Raw genomic sequence first — 19,141 nt, 5'->3', positions numbered from 1 at the left:
CATCTGGAACCCTGCACTCCATGTGTAGCACACTGAGATGGTAAACATCTGCAATTTTCCTAGCAGAAAATGAGACTACCATATATGTATTTAATATTCACAGTTCATTTGTAACATTGAAATCCACTACTTTATGATTACGCCTGTGTAAGCAGTTTACCTAAGATCAACAATTTCTAATGTTTATCTTTAATATTGAATCACGTTGTTGGGGTAGGTGTGTGGTTGTGTGGGACAGCACTAGCCTAGCATGCACAAGGCCCTGGGTTTGATACCGGCATCACCAGGAAAACTAAACCAAACCAAACCAAACAAAACAAAAAATAGAAAGCTACAATAAAAAAATCTGAAATTTACTGGTCAAATGTGGTGGTGTATACCTCTAATATCAGTACTCGAGAGACTGATCTAAGGCAGCTCAAGGCCACATAGTGAGTTCATAGTGAGTTCAATGCCAGGCTGTACTATATAGCGAGACATTGTCTCAAAAACAAAAACAAACAAAAGAATTAAAATTTATCATTTGTTAAATTGCTTTGTTGCCTACCACTGTTTGGTAGCAAACAGGTATTATGAATACTAAAGACTTAAACTACATTTTAAAAGTGAGAAAAAACTTTTTCTGTATTCAAATTAAGACCATACATTTGCCAGAAAATGGATGTACCTTGAGACAATGATGTTAAATGAAATAAATTAGCCACACAAGATTAACTATTGCATGGTTTCTCTTACAGGAGAAGCACCAGATATAATTTAAAGAGCAAAATCAAAGATAACAGGAAACAGGGAGATAAATCTTTGGCAACTGGGAATGGAGGGAGTTGACCAGTAAAAAGAATTAGAATGTATTGTATACGTGCACCCACTCCCCAGAATGAGTGTAATCATTACAGACTGCAAACAAGTGCTAATAAAACAATAATTTTAAAAAAGACCCCTCCTAAACATCTGAATTTATGGTAACACTGTTTTAAGAGAAGAGCTTTCACAATCCTTGTCTTCTTAGAAAGTGCCTAAATATATGTATTTGTTTTTAGTACCAGGAATCAAACTCAGGACCTTTTATTTGCTAGGCAGGCACTTATGACACTGAGCTATTTATCATCTCATTAAAAATCTTTTGTTCAAACTGGTGTTAGATGACCTTTCCACTTGCATCTTTGCCTCCCACAGCATCTTTGTCTTCTGGCCCCTCAAGGCCCACTTGACTACCCTTTAATCTCCTGACTTCACTGTCCAGGAACACAGCAGAGACGGAAATGTAAATATTTCATTGAACTTTGTATTTCTAGCACTTACAGCAGAGGTATCTTAGAAAATGCCCCAAACATTGCCCTTTCCCTGCATCCTCCAGCCTGAATGTAGGGGTCTACCCATGGCACAGTGCTAGGAGTGTTCAGTGACGATACTCTCAAGCCTCTTTCCCTGGCATCCAATGAACTGTTGAAGCTAGAAATTAATCCTCACTATATTGGATGATGGATGCTCCATGGACACCCATTATATTCAGCCAGGCAGAGTGGCAGTGACTGTAGTTTCAGCTCTGTGGGAGACTGAGGCAGGAGAATCCAGGAGTTCTGGAGCAGCCTGGACAACATACTGAGAAAGAAAAAAAAAAGTGTGAGTGTGGTGGGCGGGGGGGGGGGGGCGGAATACTGAGATGAATTGAAACCATTTTTTTTAATCTATAGGTGTTCAAAGTCCTAAGAAAAATCCAAACATACAATTTGCTTGGACAGGATGTATCAGTAATCATGAAGTGTGCCACTGAACTCTGGGGAAGGAGCCATACACCTTGCTTGGAAGTGTTCTTTGTGGAATTTTCCATCAGGCTGCATTTGAACTGTCTTTGCCAGAAAAAGAACAAAAATGGGGTTTCTAAATCAAAGGAATCCAGCACCAAGACAAACTCAGAGGATCAGGCCACAAGCACCCAGTGCATCTGGTGCAGCTACTGGGGCAATGGCAAGGAGTTACTGGCAGGAGCCGGCAGAGTGCTGGGGCGGGACTGCCTAACACTGCAGCAGGAGGAGTCTGGTCCACTCTATAACAATCCCTGACCCCTCTCCAGCACAGCATGCTGACCAGGTAAGACAGGACTAGATCAGGCATGCTGTGTGGACAAAGGCTGGAGGGATGTGACAGATCCTACTGAGAAACAATTTGAGACCCAGGACTGTGTTCTAACCAGTAAGCAATCAACCAGCCGCACTGGAGCTGTGTAAACCACACACTGAAGCAGAGGTCAAGAATGTGGTAGAACTACCACAGCTGGTTTCTTGGGATGGCCAGTATCACTCAGGTAAAGGTTCCTGGCCTCCACGAGGCCCTCTCTGATTTTCCCAGCCTAACGACTTCTCAGTCCCTCTGTCTCCTGATCCCCTCTCCCTTCCTACCCTCGCTTTCTCTTGAAATCCAGAGCATTTAATTTTGTACTTGTGGCACCTAGAGATTTTGTCTTGTGTTGCAGTTGTCTGCCTTCAGTCCTGGTGCCACCTTTTCCCCTCTTGCTCAGCTTCGCAAGCTTTATGTAACACAGTGCATCTTTGACAGATCCCTTGGGAGCCAGATAAGGTATAAAGTAAACCAAGAATAAATATAAGATTTTGAGTTTCAAGAGGAGGAAAGTCACCCACTTTTACAAATCTCACAGCACTTTGAAAAACATTGTTAGATAATTCAATTTATCGATTTGGTTCTGAGAGGTTGGTATTTACTACTGTGTTTACGTAGCTGTTTATCTTGCATTCTTTTACTCTAAACCAAGCCCCACCAGTCATTCTCTCTTTCCCTCTCTTTCTCTTTTTTCATTTGCCAAATTTTCACCCTTCATGTAGGTCTTTGGGGGGAAAAGCCTGCAGATTTAATTATTGTCCCTTTTTAAATTTCAAAGAAGATAGGGTCTGGGATTGGGCTTCATTGGTAGAGCACTTGTCTGGCTTGCCTGAGGCCCTGGTTCAATCCCCAGTACTAAAAAGTTTTTTAAAAAATTTATTTCAGCAAAAGTATAAAGTACAAATACAAAGAAACACAAACATTTGATACTCATTTAAGACACAATTTTGATAAAATACATTAACAGCATTAACAGTAATCAGCAAAAAGATATTATAATAAATTATAAAGTTCTGCTTGTCTCTTAGTGGGGAAATATAACGAGAAGAAACACAAGAATACTTAAAAGGATGCAGCAGCAGTGCCCCAACATATGAAAACATTAGCATCAAAACTTAACAATTTCCCCCTGAACGTTGAATTTTTTGGCCTTTTTGGATCCACGTTTAGCAATCTCACCACTCTGCTGCAGTTTAGAGGGAACTAGCTGACCCCTCACTGTGTGGCCCACAAAGATCAGTCCCCTCACTAAGCGATTAAAAGGAACACTTCCTGTTAGGTATACAGTACTTCAAGGCTAATATTTAATCTTAATTGGCAACAAGTTTAGTGCAAATAAAATTATAGATAGCAGCTTAGGAAAGTTGTGATGGGGAACCATTCTCACCCTACCACATATTCTTATTGCTTCCCCAGAGAGAAACTGTTTCTCTTTTGCGAGGACCAACACTTGGCCTTTGAAACCTACTAAAAATTATTAAAGGCAATTCCAATTGTTATACAGGAAGTTTCCCCGCAAGATGATTTCTGTCACTATGTAAATGAGCTGCATGGTTTTTATATTTGTAAAGTTCCCTTTGGGTAGATACAAAAAAAGCAGGGCCTGAAGGCCAGGGTGGAGAGTGAAGGTCACAGCGGGTCTCACCACCTGCTTCTCCCGTCAGACACCCAGAAGAGGTGCAAATCAGCCACCTCAGGTGGGATGAGAAGGACAGGGCTGCACAGTCTCCTCAGTCAAATTCTACTCTCAAGTAATGATCTTCATTCATTTCAGTGCCAAAAAGCACATAAAGAAAAAGAGAAAGCCATCTGATTTTAAACCTGGTGCTTTCCATTCTCAGCCAAGATTTCTTCTCCAAATGAGGAAAAGCCAGAGACAATTTTGCCTGAACTTTATCAATTCCTCGAGTTGTCTCTTGTTGTTAGACATCTGTCCCTTCTCTTGCCAAGGCCTGGGATTGTGGCTGTAGAAACCAGTGTGACTTACTGTGCCCAGATCCACCCTGGCAGAAGAGTAGGAAGGACAGCTCCTAGGTTTTAGGGCTTGGCTCTGTCTCCTGGTCCAGGTTTCAAGGACAGGTTCAAAAGCCGACATGATGCCTCATCTACTGGTGACCTCCTTCCTTAGTAGCTCCTCCATCTTCTTCTATTCTCCCCCCAAATTCTCTCATTGAGAAGCCCAAAGATCAGCCATGGGGAGAGGGACCACTAGTCACTGTACTCTTCTCTCTCCCTTGAGGTGGGGAATTTCTCATGATGGTTGGACAATTTCCATTTGTTGTGCTGACTTTTGAGTAGTGCAGCCAAGGAAGTCTTTCGGGTAATGTGTCTAGATATTTCCCGACTCTTGGATTTCCTGGTAGGAGATTTTTGGACTAAAGGATGTACAGGGAAAATGGGCTGAGGAGCTCCTAGTAGCTGCCGTATTTCCCTGGAGGTATTACTGGCCAGATACTGCCAGGGTTTCTTCCCACTGCTATCCCGGACATTCACCTGAGAAGCCAACCTTTGCACCAGCAATTTGATAACTCCCTGATGGCCATGAATGGCGGCAAGGTGCAGCGGGGTATACCCACAACTGGATTTCACATTCACATCAAGCACAATCCCAGTCTTCCGTGCCCCCGAGACCAAGTCCTGGAGTGCACAGAGGCTTCCATGCTTGGCTATCCAGTGCAGAGCAGTGTAGCCAGTCAGAAAGTCCCTGCGCAGAGCCAGTTGGGGGTCCTTCCAGAACAAAGCCAATACCTGAATCCAGGAGCCACTAGCAAGCTTCACAATCCATTCATGTTCCCTGGATTCTAAGGGGACCAGGGATGACTTGTGCTCAAAAGGTCTGTGTGGTACCAAGGCTTCGGGGCCCTCCCCATCGAGGACCCACCAGTTGCGTGGCCTACTAGGCTCAGCCACAATCGCTTTAGTGCCTGCCAGTTTTGTTGTCAAAGCAACAACCACCCTTGGGCTAGGCACTGGTCCTGCCTTGGAAGGTCTCCTGGGTCGAGGGGGGCGACGAGTCCTTTTCAGCATGTCCTCATCAAGACTCTCCTCATCAGAGGAGGACACAGTGGCCCTCCCTGGCTGAGGACTCCTCCTGAATGACCTCCGAGTTTTGGGCAAAGGCTCCTCTGCCCCTCTTGGGGCCTGCATGGAGGAGTGGTTGCCCCCTCCAAGCTTCTGAGATCTTAGGGTAACATTGCTTTCCTTTGTGAGTACAGAGAGGCCCTGGGCTGGATTCCTGTGCTCCTCCAGGTCTGGGGCCCTGGGGGCAGCCTGCAGCCTCTCTTCCGAGCCCCAGGGGGACTCTCTGGGCTCACTGCTGCTCTCCTCGCTGCCATGGCTCTCCTGGTCCACAAACTCTTCCAGATCCTGTAGGGACAGCTGACAGCGAATGCTCCGAAAGACAGTAGGTGGAGGTTTCCCCAGCCAGGATTCCGAGGACTCGGTGGGGTCCCCGGGAATGAGACCCCGAGAGCACAGAGTGGGCTCTGCCTGTACAGTCTTCCAGATGCTGACTGCGGGTTCTGAGCTCAGCTGAAGGAAGTCATCCGGCAGCACGGACCAGGCCCGCACTGGGCGCTGATTTGCAGGTTCAGGCATCTGCTGGTGCCTAGACACCCACTCTCGTGTGCGCTGCAGCTGCAGGTGTGCTGTCTCGGGGTGCAGGGGACTCAGGGTCTCAGGCTCTAGCCTGTCCTGGGCCAGGGGTGTAGGGCTGACCCACTGCAAATGTGGAGTCTCGGAGCTCAAGGTCCTTGGGGTCACCGGCTCTGGCCTGTCTTGGGCAGAAGGCATGGGGTGGTGGCGCTGCAAGTGTGGGTTTGCGGGGTGTAGGGTCTCAGGGTGAGAGGTTCCTGGCTCTGACCTATCCTGGACAGGGGGCGCAGGGTGCTGGTGCAGCAGATGTGGAGTCTTGGGGCTCAGGCTCCCCGAGGTCACCAGCTCCTGCCTGTCCCGGTCAGGGGGTGCGAGGTGCTGACGCTGCAGATGCCTAATTTCAGGGCTTGGGGCACCTGGGGTCAATGGCTCTGGCCTGTCTCGGTCAAATGGCGCAGGGTGCTGACGCTGCAGATGCTGAGTTTCGGGGTTCGGGGTCCCAGAGGTCACTGGCTCTTGCCTGTTTTGAGCAGACGGTGCGGGGCGCTGGCGCTGCAGACGCTGAGTTTCAGGGTTCGGGGTCTCCTGGGTTATCGGCTCAGATCTGTCCTGGACAGGGGATGCAGGGTACTGGCGCTGCAGATTCGGGGTCTCGGGGCCCGGGGTCCCCGGCTGGTCCAGGGCAGTCGCGGGATCCCGCCGTGTTCCGCGCCGCTGCGGTCCGGGGGGCGCCCCCGGTCCCGTCCCCTCCCCCACGAGGTCCCGGTACCTGCGCCGCAGCACCACGCGCTTGGTGCCGTCCGAGTCGTGGTGCACCGCAGCCACCGAGTTGACGAAGCCCTTGAAAAGCTCGCGGCGGCGCTCGCGCAGGTCTGGGGGAGCGGCGGGGTCGCGCAGGAAGCTCTTGAAGTGGCCGAGCAGCGCGGCGTTGGTCACCTGGCCCCCGGCCTGGCACAGGAAGTCCAGCACCGCCTCCTGGCTCAGCTCCCGGGCCATCGCTGCCGGCACCCCCACCCCGGCCGGGCCGGGGTCACCTGCGCTCCAGGCGGCGCCCCGAGCGCGCCAGGGGGCCCGGCAGTTCCCGGGGGCCCCCCGGGCTGGAGCAGGCGGCTCCCACACAGCCCCCGGCGACGCGAGTCCCCGCCGCGCAAGTTCCCGGGAGAGGCCCGAGTCGGTTTCACCTGCGCCTGGGCGACACCTCCTCCCGGCCCGCCCCGCCGTCCCTCCGCCCTCCAGGTCTCGCCCTTCGCCGCGGAGCCGCTGGGAGGTGAGTGGCGGCACGCGGGGACAAAGGCCACCGAGGGGGTCCCTGCGCTCAGCGCCGCACAGGTGAAGGCTGGGTCGGTGGCAGACCAGCGCCCTGCAGTCTCTCCAAAGGGGCCTTTACTACCGCCTTTGGGAAGGGATTTCATATTCCTGGTGGCAGCATTGGGATCCACTTTGCGTCCCAACCAAACCTTTCCTGACAGCGAGATACCAAAGAAGCTGCTCCGCCGGTCTAAACGCACCCACCTAAGTCTGCGCTGAGAAGAGAAATCCCTCTGACCTCACAGACTGAGGCTGGCTTCTGCCTTTTTACCTTGTCTGTCGTTATCTGGAGTTAAGGTGCAAGGAAATTACTGCTGGATTTTCATTGCCTTGGAGCCAGAATCAGGAGGAGTTATGTCTCCAGTAAAGGTATCTGATACCTGGTGTTACCTTGGCTTTGTTTAATTGAAACTTCCTGAACAGAAGAGATTTGTAGAGTCTGTTTTGTGTTTTCTTGCTCAAGGTAAGGCTTTGTAAGATTCCCACACACACATTTAAAATGTTGAACCAGGGCAGGCCAGCTGGGTCTGGCCCTCCTGGTCCTATGTGGTTAGAATGGTTGCTTCTCTTACTCTCCATGGAAGAACTATGGACCTTGCCCTCCTTCAGAGACTAGCTGTAGAGTGGGGCTTTTCATTAGCCTCCAGAAAGACATTAGAATTAAAGCACACACACACACACACACACACACAGAGGGAGGGAGAGTGGGAGGGAGGGAGGAGGAGCAGGAGAGAGAGAGAGACAGACAGACAGACAGAGACAGAGAGAGGTACTGCAAGCTCCTTCTGTTTTCTCCATGCATCCTGATCTGCCTCACTGTTCTTTATCAGCCCTGTTCACAAGCCAAGGCTACCCCTCAGGGTTTGATCTCCGCCCTCACCCACCTCAGCCTGAAACTCTTTCTGTAGTAGGCCCTTCCCATCTCTTTCTGTTGCAAGATAGGTGTTTATCGCAGCCCCAGTTTCCATAGCACACATATTCTCAGAATCTTTCCACATCAGCTGCATTTCCTATTCTCATTCTTTATTTCCCCGAGCCTTTGATTCTTTCTCATCTTTCCTTCTTTTGCTCCACAATTTCTGGTTTTTTCATGGGCCCCTGTTCTTTTTACCAAGACTGTTGAAAGCATATTGCTCCTGCGATTGTGTATTTTAGTGTGGACCTGTCCTAGGGACAGCTGTGTGTGCCACATTAGCTGAGTTTTACTTAAATCCCCAACTGTTTCCTGGATTCATTGGCTTTAAATTATCTAGATCAGAAAGAAAAGCTGGGGAACTCTTTGTTTTGTTTTTACTATTTTGAGCATTTTCTAGAGTTTAAAACTAATGCTTGGTTGAAGGGTAAATGTTTCCATTTATGTCTCTTCAACTCTTCAGCCCTTAGGGTAGTTATTAAAACAAAAGTTTTGTATTAAGCATCAACTTTCTTCTGTATTTTTTTTCCTGGGGTTGAATCTTGGTGGGAGTACAGAAGTGAGACCACACTTAGATCAGTCCAAGTGGAATGCTCAGGTGGGCATTTTAGACTGGCAAGCGCAAAGAGCCCCCGTCTAATCCTTTTCAAAACATTTGGTTTCAAAATAAGGAGCTTGTTTCAAAGGGGTTGTTGTGATGTAGAAGTCTTTGTACTTGAAGCACTAAAAAGACTTGCGAGGAAGTTGTCTTTAAAATGTGGTTGTTGAGCTGGGTATGGTGGTACACACCTGAAAGACAGCATTTAGGAGGCTGAGACTGGAAATTCCTGTGAGTTCGAGGCCCGCCTGAGCTACATAGTGAGTTCAAGACCAGCCTTAACTGTATAGAATTTGTTTTAAAAAAAAACAAAGCAAGCAAGGAAGCAAGTTTGGTTGTTGAAATTAGCTTGTCTTTGGGAGTGGAGTTAATAGGCCTTCAGGAGTGAAAAACAAGAACAAAAGTGAAGAAATCAAATTGCTTTAAATTTCTGAGTTCCAGGCGGTTCATCATGCAGACCTGCCTGCCATTCTCTGTCTTGTTAGAATTGTGTCAGGGGACATTTTGCTGCTTCCCTCATTCCTGCTTCCCTCACTATTTCCAAAAGACTGTGGAGCCACTGTACAGTTTATAAGCAAGGTATGCTTGAGAAGCCCATGTTCATGGAGCTGTGATTTTGCAGAGATAAATGCCATAGCTGGAAGGTGGAGAGAAGTGGAACCTGAGCCTGGGGGTTAGGACAATTTTTCGAATAAGAAGCAACTTAGAGTAGAAAGGGTGAGAAGGGCAGAAGACACCTTAGTGCAAAGGCAAAGGGACCTGGTTCAGCACAGCTATTTTGGGGAATCATTGTGAATAGAGCCGCTTGGCTTACTTGGCTTTGAGGAAGACTTGGATGTACAAGAAACTGCAAGGGTGGGAGTCTGCAGATGCAGGGCTGGGCAGGGGCAGAGCCTATGCAGAGTTTTCTTGAGGGTTGCAACCTGACCCTATCTGGGCTTGGGGGAAGGTCGACATTGCTGGCTTGGAATTAGGACTGGTGTTAATGAGAAAAGAACACTTGGCAGAACAGTCCTGTACTGAACCAAATCCAAAGCAGTGCTGATTACATGATATGTTAGGATTTCAGAGATATTAAAATGTAAACGAATAACAGCCTTTTCAAAGAAGTGCAGAGCCATGTGCAGTGGCACAGGCCGGTTATCCCACCCCTGCAGGAGGCTGAGGCAGGAAGGTCACAAATTTGAATGTTACCCAGGGGAAAAAATTCCCTAGTTTTAGAAAAAAAAAAATGTGGGAGGAAAATTTGAGGATCACTTGAAGAGTGATTTTTAACTTTCAAATAGCTTGATAAACTATTTTACAATATTACTTTTTCACTTCAAAAAGACGTTCAAGAAAAAGTGACTTTATATGAATAAGAACAAAGAGAGAAACAACATCAAATCTTTAGGCAGGAGAGAAGTCAAGCTGTCAGCAGGACACACAAAAATGATCCAAGAAAGAGAAGGAAAAGGGAAGATCCAGGAAAGTCCCATGGTGGCTGAGAAAGGGAGGTGAGCAGGTGGGCCTGGGAGACAGGAGTCTGTGGCTAAGCCAGGGAGCCAGGTAACCTGGGGGGTGCAGAATTAGTTTGGGTCACTGCCATGCATCTAGCAGAGTAGCTGGATGGGCAGTGGTTACCATGTATCAGGACAGGACATGAAGGAGTTGTTTTGGAAATGGATGGAATGATAAATTCCATTTTGGACATACTAAATTTGAGGTACCCACTGCAACTAAAGTATCTGGAAGGCAGTTGGTGATGTAAGTTTGGGGAACCAAGGATGTGTGACATTAGTATTGACAAATGGACCTTTAAGCCACAGGTGAGGATGAATTTGCTAAGAAAGACACACAGGCAGCCAGGCACGGCAGTGCTTGACCGTCACCCAGCTATGGGATACTGAGGCAGGAGGATCACAAGTTGAAGAGCAGCTTGGGTGATGTAGCAAGGACCTGACTCAAAAAATAGGAAGGGCTGAGTATATAGCTCAGTGCTTCATGGCGCAATTCTTCGGGGCAGCAGCACACTGAAGGGACAGACGCTGGGCCTATCTTTACCAGTGAAAGAGAAAAGGAGACCTGTGGAGGGGACCTGGAAGGGTGGCTAGAGGGGAAAGGGAGACTGCCAGGCACGTCACAGAAGCACAGGAGCAGAAGGAGGAAGAGCTCGCCAGAGACACTGCCAAGGTAGATAAGACATGACATGAAATAAGAGCAGAGCCATTGGGTCAGCGGCGGTGAGGATGGGGAGCTGTCATAAGGGAGCTGGGGAAAGGGGCCGGGCCCAGAGGGTGATGGTGGGGTCAGGCAGGCCAAGTGTGAGAGAGACTCATTCACAAAGACAGCAGGAAGACGTCCGCAGAGGGGCTAAGCAAAGCAGGTAACCGGAGATTGTTGTTTCAGAACAGATATGACCGTGTCTGTGCGCAGAGAGAAGGGTATATTGAAGAAGTAGGGAGACAGTAAATAATTGACGAAATGGGCTGGGGTGGGGCTGGAGCCCAGAGTCCGGTAGAGGGATTCCCTGGGAGACAGACACTTTCCCCCATTAGCAAAAAGTGTGACACCACCTGTAACCCCAGCTTTTACAGAGAAGCAGAAAACTATTTTCCATGTAGTTATTTAGGGCCTGTGTCTAATAGGATCTCTGTTACCTTTCATGTATGGTTCTGTCTCACCAAACAGAAGCAACACGTAACACCAGGGTCTGAATTCCACTGGCAGTGGCTGTTTGACAGTACTGGGGATCAAATCCAAGACTTTTACACTAAGCTATATCCCCAGGCCTTCTATATTTTTTATTTTGAGATAGGGTCTCATTAAGCTACTAAATTGCGTGGACTGGACTTGAAATCACAATTCTTCTGTTTTATCTTCTCAGAGTAATGGTATTGCAGGGATTCCCCACCACATTTGGCTGGGGTGATTTTTAAACAAGAGAAATTATTTTTCATAGTTCTGGAGACCATGAAGTTCAAGGCTTTGGACCCAGCAGACTCAGTGTCCAGTGAGGACCTGCTGCATAGATGGTGCCTCTAAGTGTGGGGGAAATGCTGTCACTTCAGCCCTTTGAAGGGCACTAATCTCAGATATGAGGGGTACACCCTCCTGACCTAGTCACTTCCAAAGGTCATACCTCCTAAATACTATCACTTTTAGGATAAGTTGTGACATATGAATTTTGGAAGAATATAGACATTTACATCATAGCAAATGTCTCAAAAAACTGATTTCTGTAGCACATTGCCTTCAAATATAGTCATTCATTTTTGCACTAAAATTATCTTTCCTAACCTGTGTACTTGACCCGACTGGCCAGTTTTGGTTTTTAAAATACCTTGTCTTGTCTTCTATAACTCTCTCTCTCTGTCTGTCTGTCTGTCTGCTTCTCTCTCTCTCTCTCTCTCTCTCTCTCTCTCTCTCTCTCTCTCAGTCCCTTTGCTAGTGCTTCTTTCCATTCCTTCATTCCACATTCTCTACTCATTCTTTGGTTCTGCCCTAGCCACCCTATTCCCCAGATTAAATAATCACCTATTATGATTCCCAAATCTATCTGTGTAGTGCATCTAGAAAAAAATACAGATTGTCAGATAATTAATCTCATCTTGTCTCAGTGCCTAGCCATCACTTTCTATCTGACCAATTTTCAGTCCCTCTGTTGAAGCCCCAGTCTCTCCATTTGTACAATGGGAGAATTAGACTAACGATTTGGAAATTCTTTCCAGTGTTCACATCTGAATTCTAAATTTGCTACTATTTCTAATAATATTTTCAGGAGACTTATTTCATACTGTATGCCAGACCTTCAGCCCAGTGCTTCAAACATATTAATATATTTAATTTCCCCAACAGTGTCCCAGGAGGTAGAAGCTATTATTACCTCTGCCTTATAGTTGAGGAAACCAAGATCCAGATAACTTAATTTCCCACTAATTTATAATCAATAAACGGCAGAGCCAGAACTCATGCCAGACGGGTTTTGGCTGCAATCAGCATCAGTTAGCCCCTCGTTCCTGTTTCCCATAAAATATTCTGATTGTTGTCTTCATGCTTCCACTCGGCCCCATGTCACTTCTTCCTCCTGACAGATTCTATGACTTCTCTGTTGTCATCTTCCTCCCCTCCTGTCTCCATTCCTCACAGGGACACAGGGAGGGAGAGGGAGAAGGAGAGAGAGAGAGAGGGAGAGAGAAACATTCACAGGTTCCAGATTGGATACATATATATCTTTGGGGGCCCTGTCTTTCAACCCACTAAATGAGGGAACGGGGAGGAGTCAAGCAAAGTCTTTCTCCAACCATTTCCCTTCTTTCTTTATTATAACTGACTTAAATTTCCTTCAGAAACTCAATTCAGCTGACCCTAAAACAAGGGAGTCGTCTTGATGACTGCATGTGTGACCCTTCTACAACTTAATAACTACTGCGGAGTCAACATTGCATTAAGGGCTTGTGTAACTCAGTATTTCTTGCTGCAACTCAGTGAGAAATACTCACTACTCTAACTTACTGAATCCCCCAGCCTGCTTTGTTGGGCCTCTTCCCTGCTAGACCTTCCCAGGGCAGCAACCACGATTCTCTTATTTATTTGTCCCTCATGCACATTGTAACCCTTCACATCTCTGTAAAAGCTGGTGGACTGAAAAACAACCGAATAGAGACTGCAGCCCTTTCAGGGGGAGAAGCAGCAGTGTCTCCTGAGATCCACGCCAGGTTGGAACTTAGGTCTCTGGGAAGCCAAGCCAGCACCTCCCCTCCCTGGTAAGCGGAGGCAGGGTGGCAGACTACAGGTCTCCCAGGGGAAGAACCAGCAGCAGCTCCTGAGATCCACGCCATGTTGGAACTGAGGATGCTGTGAAAACAAATGACCATCCTGCCTCCCTGCTAAGCAATAGTGAACCTACTGCTACATGGCCTAGAGTCAAATATCCTACTTCCCTGACTCCCCCCTGCCCCCCGCCCATTAGCAAATGGGAACCAGAAATCTGAGCATCTCCTGGGAGGTTGACTATAGCAAATAAAGGGGACTTCCTTCTACCATTTCTTTGAAGGCAAATATTTTTATCACTGTTTTGCTCTTTTCTGATTAATGCTACTGCTCCATTCAATATTCTGTTTTGATAAGTTCTATAGTGTTCTATATTTCATATCATTTTGATATAGGTGATTGAAACAACAACTATTATAAAGGTAACAAAATATACTGTGATACCTATTACTGTTATCCCAGTAACCTGCTGTGAAGTTCTGTGTCAATTTCACTGTACGATCTTAGTTGGCTTTATTCTGACTTGTTCTGTTGTATACTTTCAAAATAAAATTAAAAAAAAAAAAAAAAAAGAAAAAACAACCAAATAAAAGATAGACTGGTAACTGATTGTGGAATGTTTTGAGTGTCAATTCAAGATACTCGGATGTTATCAGCCCACTGCAGGTCTTTACACCTGCAGCCCCAGCGCTCAGAAGGCCGAAGCAGGAGGATCCCCATGAGTTCAAGGCCAACCTGGAATACACAGCAAGACATTGTCTGAAAAAACAACCAAAGATACTTACATTTTATAATCCAAGTGTCCAACAAACATTTAGAGGGGAGAAATAGTAGAAGGTCCTCTCCTTAGGGGAAGCCACAGAAGTGTCATGTCCCAAAACTCACACTGCCACACTCCAGAAATGTGCCTGGGGTCTCTCAGGCTAATGGAGCTGGCCATCTAGTTTAATCATTACATATGGTCTCTATGTTGCCTGACAGACTATAAGTTAATTTTTAAAAATACATGACTACATTGATTACATGTGAAGGGCATGCAATTTCCCAGACTTTCCCTTTTCCATGTTTTATTAGCAATCTAATAAATGTGTTAACATTTCATATGTATATGCTTCATTTGGCACATATCTAAACAGTGGTAAGGATTCTAATTTAGCACTCTACCAAAATGTCTACTAACCAAAAGAATCCTTGGTAAATGCACATTGATTTCTCCCAAGTTTCAAGAGGCATCGTCACTTTGTATTGAGGTAGCTGCAATTCTGATTAGGGTCCTTCTTGCTTATTAATCATAAAGGACTATTAGTTTTCACATTGCCAGTTTGTCCTGGATTTCATTAATTGTTTGGTATCTTGAAGGATGGTTACAGACAGGGGCTCTGGAAGGAGGGCATCTCCCATGTACACTGTGTATGAACTTGAGCAAGTCACCCAATTTTTCTGAGTCTTAACTTTTCCAAGTCAAAATGATGTGAGATGGTACACACTTGTAATTTCAGCACTGAACCTGAGGGAGGAGGATGTCCATGAGTTTAAGGCCAGCCTGGATTACATAATGACTTCAAGCCCAGCCTGAAATACATAGTGAGATCCTGTCTCAAAAAAGTAAAATAAAATAATAAAAAATGTGGGATGGCTATAGTTCAGTGGTATAGTGCTTGCTTAGCATGTGCAGGACCCTGAGTTTACTGCCAGTATTACAAAAGAAAAAAAAAAGCAAGAGGTGGGAGTAATAGGATTTATTTATTTGATGTAGGAAATCATAAAGTTAATGCAATGTAAAGTGGTTTCACAGAATAGTCTTTAGCATGCAGGAAGGGCTCAATAAATCAGATTTGTTTTGGTATGTATGTGCATCAAGGGAATTGTGGCTTGCACACAGGCAGACCTATGTGCACTGTGAATTATGGGAAGTCACAGGGAAAGTATATAGTACATAAGAATATAAGCAAAGCCAAGCCTGGTGGTGCACACTTCTGATCCCAGTACTCTGGGAGACTGAGACAGGAGGATCACAAGTTCCAGCTCATTCTGGGCAATTTAGTGAGACCTTGTCTCAAAATGAAATATGAAAAAAGGGCTGGAGTTGTAGCTCAGTGTGAAGGTCATGGGTGGTATCTCCAGCACTTATAAACAAAACAAAACAAAAACAAAAAGCAAAACCAAACAAGGGAGACAAACAATTGAAAAGGTGCCTAGCTTATATGAATCTGGTTTAGCTAAGAGTGGCAGAAAGCACAATAACAGTGATATTAAAAAAAGAAGTTTATAAGAACCAAGAATGAGCTGCCCTTGGGGAAAGAGGAGCCAGGGCCCACTTGGTGCAGACTTATGGCTTGTCCATAGTTATTTAAACAGATAATATGGACATGAATTTTTTTTAAATTTTTATTGGTCCTGGGGATTGAACTCACAACCGTCTGCTTGCAAGGCAGGTGCTTGCCCCTGAGCTAAATCCCCAGCAGGGCATAAATTTTTAAAGGAAACCTTAGAAGCACAAAAGGATTCATCTTGTTTTTAATTAAAAAGATAATTTTTTTAAAAAGTTTATTTTTTTCACATGCAACTACAGGCATCTCAAAGTTGATATAACTGTAATCATTAAGGAACCAGATTCCTTCCATATCCATGTTCTACTGTTGCTTGAATGGGATTTCCACTCCATCCTCTAAATGACTGTTACAGCACTAGCCATCGTATCTGCATTCCAGCTAACAGGAGGGAAGAAGGCAGAGAGAAGGCTGTAACTCCTCTCTCAAAGGACACTTGTGAAAAGTTGTATACCACATTGCTATTTCCTTGTAGGAGGGTAATGCCACAGCCACAATCAGCTGCAAAGAGAATCTGGGAAATAGACTGTTCTGGCTAGGCAGATTCTCAACCTAAAAAGAGCAGTTTACTAGTATAGAACTGAGTTTATCAACTAAAGCACCATTGGCCTTTTGAGGAGGACAAATTATTGAATGGGATTATCATGAATATTTTAGGATATTTACACAAGGCCCCAGATATGTATGACCTGAACCCCAATAGCACCCTACTGGTTATTTTATCAATTCAAGTGCTTCTACTCATTCAATATTATCACTGGAGGGAAGGTTACTAGCCTAAAACTTTAGGTTTCCGTGGTAGGCATGTATTAGATTTGCCTGTGTATCATTTTTTCCCCCAGGGAACATTCCTTCTCATAGCCACGGGTGGCTGTATTCTTGGGTAACTCTTTAGCTGCACAGATGCAAGGACAGCATCTGACCCAAGCCAGGGCAATAACATCATTTTAAAAAATAGAACTAAGGGCATAATTTTAGCGTCTGTATGAGTGGAAATGTAAGAGCCACTGCCAATGGGAATGTAAAATGGTGCCACTCCTTTGAAAAGTATCACAGAAGCTCTTCAAAAAGTTAAGCACAGAGATAACATAGGGCACAATTCTACTCCTAAGTGTGTGTACCTGAGATAATTAACTTAAAAAGAGGGAAGGTTTATTTTGGCTCATGGTTTCAGAGGCTTCAGTCCATGGTTGGTTGTTCCTGCTGCCTTTGGAACCATGGCAAGGCAGCACGTCATGGTAGAAGCGTGTAGTGAACAAGTTTCTCATTGCATGGCTGGAGAACAAAGATGAGAAAGGACTGGAGTCTCACTACCCTTCAAGGACCATCTCTAGTGACCTAAAGCTGTGATAGCAAAAGTTTTAGAGCATTTGACAAAGTAGCATGTGTGCTGTAAGCTCACCACTACCCTAAGACCTCCCAAGGAGACTCCACAATGTAAAGGCTCCATTATTTCTCACGAGTGCCAAGCTGGGTCCAAACCTTTAACACAAGGGTCTTTGGAGGACCCTCAAGATAGAAAACAAAAATATATGTTCACACAAAAACTTATCCAAGAATGTTCATAGTAGCATTATTCATTATAGCCAAAAATTGGAAAGAGCTCATCAGTATACTGGCAGATAATGAACAAATAAAATGCAGAATGAACTGCTGATCTGTGCTACAGCATGAGTAAAGACAGCCAATCTCAAATGACCATATATTGTATGATTTCATCTCTATGTGCAGAGTAGGCAAAACCACACAGATGGGAAGTAGATTCCAGGTGGCTGGGGAAAGGGAAGAATTGGGGGCTACTGCTAATCGTTATGAGGTCTGGTCTTCTCCCAATAGCTAACTTTCCCAATCTGCCATTACTGAGCATTAACAAATGCCCATTTTTTTAATTTAAAATTAAGTGTATGTATATACACACATATACACGACTCTATCATGAAATGTAACTTCAATTTCTTTCTTTTCTTTTCTTTCTTTCTTTTTTTTTTTTTTTTTGAGGCAGGGTCTTGCTGTAATTCAGGTTGACCTCAAACTTGCAGTAATCTTTCTGCCTCAGTTCAATTTCTAAACTGAGGAAAATATCACGTATTCCATTTTGTACCATGATTTGACAAACATGTTAAAACAGGTATGTATATTCTTGCTTTCTCTCTCCCATTCATCACTACTCTTGCATATACAGTAGGGTTTTTATTTTGTTTTGTTTTGGTTTCGTTTTTCTGTTTTGTTTTGTTTTGTTTTGTTTCATCACTGGGATGTTTTGAAAATAATACACAGCATATTTGGTCTTTGTCCTTCTATAATTCTAAGACCTTGGGGATTTTCGGATTCCTTTGTTATTTGGAAAAGTGCCCTCTGTTCTTCATAAAAGCCCTTTTTGGCCATGTGTGTTCTGTGCTAGTAGAGTGACTCCTGGGAGGCCTGCCCGTGGTTTCTAGGGAGCGTCTGGCTTCACCAGGAAGTCCTAGGGCAGGATCAGAGGACTGCTGCGTTTAATTCACTCTTTCACCTCTGGGGAGAGAAGAAGAGAGGGACCGGAGATTGCATGTAGTTGTGTGGTTAATGGTTTAATCATGGTGATATAATGAAACCTTTAAAAAAAACTCTAAGGAGGTTCTGCCAACTTCCTTGTTGGTGAACATATAACACGCTCATTCCACGAAGCTGACACCTCTGCTCCTGCAGACTTCTCCCTTTTCTGCATCTTTTCTGTGTGGCTGAGTCTACATTGCATCCTTCATGCCAGGTGCAGTGCTGCATGCCTATAATCTTAGCACTTGAGAGGCTGAGGCAAAAGGATGGTGAGTTTGAAGCCAGCCCAGGCTATGTAGCAAGTTTAGTCCAGCCAGGATGTTATGGCTTGTCTAGATGTCTCTGCAATGTCTCATCAGTGATGGGAGTGCTTTTTCAGAGGTCACTAGATGTAGAGCATGAGACACTGGGATTGATTCGTGGGTGTGAGCTAAGTAGTCTGGATAAGATAAAAGGGCAGAAAGATGCTGTTAAGCTCCTTTGTTGCTTTTGGTATTTTGTGCATGCATGAACTGTTCTCTTCAACATCTCTTTGCCAAGCCACCCTGACTTGTAACTAGCCAATTATGGGCTGAAACTTCTACAAACTATGAACTAAGCGAACCTCTTCTCCTTTAACTTTGGGTGTGGGATATTTTGTCTCAATAACAAAAGAAAAGTAAGACACAGAACTAGTGAAACCCTGTCTCAAAATACAAGCAAGCAAGCAAAAAACAAAAAATCTGTGTCTTTTGTAACAAAATGGTACTTGGAGTACAGTGCTTTCTTGAGTTCTGCCAGTCATTTAACAAGTTATCAAGTCTGAAGGAGTCTTAAGAACGCTGGATTTGTAGCCACACCAGACAGTAAGGAGTGTTGCTGACCTCTGAGTTTGCAGTTCTGAGGTGAAGACAGTTGTGTACAACTGAGCGTGTAACCTATGGGGTCTGCAAGGACTATGAGTAGTGTTAGAGTAGAATGGAACTGCTGGACCCCTGCAGGTGTTGGAGAACTGCT

The 19,141-nt window shown here is 45.3% G+C and overlaps 1 protein-coding gene across 1 annotated transcript; it reads right to left on the bottom strand.

Annotated features, from left to right (window-relative positions):
- Nucleotides 1-1,634: 1,634 nt before the first annotated feature.
- Nucleotides 1,635-6,871, bottom strand: Sowahb (sosondowah ankyrin repeat domain family member B). Its single transcript, XM_013141276.2, has one exon. The coding sequence runs from the start codon at nucleotides 6,706-6,708 to the stop codon at nucleotides 4,327-4,329; it is 2,382 nt and encodes a 793-aa protein (XP_012996730.2). The 5' UTR covers nucleotides 6,709-6,871; the 3' UTR covers nucleotides 1,635-4,326.
- Between the last annotated feature and the right edge of the window lie 12,270 nt (nucleotides 6,872-19,141).

The sequence above is a fragment of the Cavia porcellus genome, unplaced genomic scaffold, assembly GCF_034190915.1.
Source record: "Cavia porcellus strain 051 isolate PalLab524CR breed Dunkin Hartley unplaced genomic scaffold, mCavPor4.1 scaffold_4, whole genome shotgun sequence".
Lineage (NCBI taxonomy): Eukaryota > Metazoa > Chordata > Mammalia > Rodentia > Caviidae > Cavia > Cavia porcellus.
This window is presented reverse-complemented; position numbering and strand designations above follow the sequence as displayed.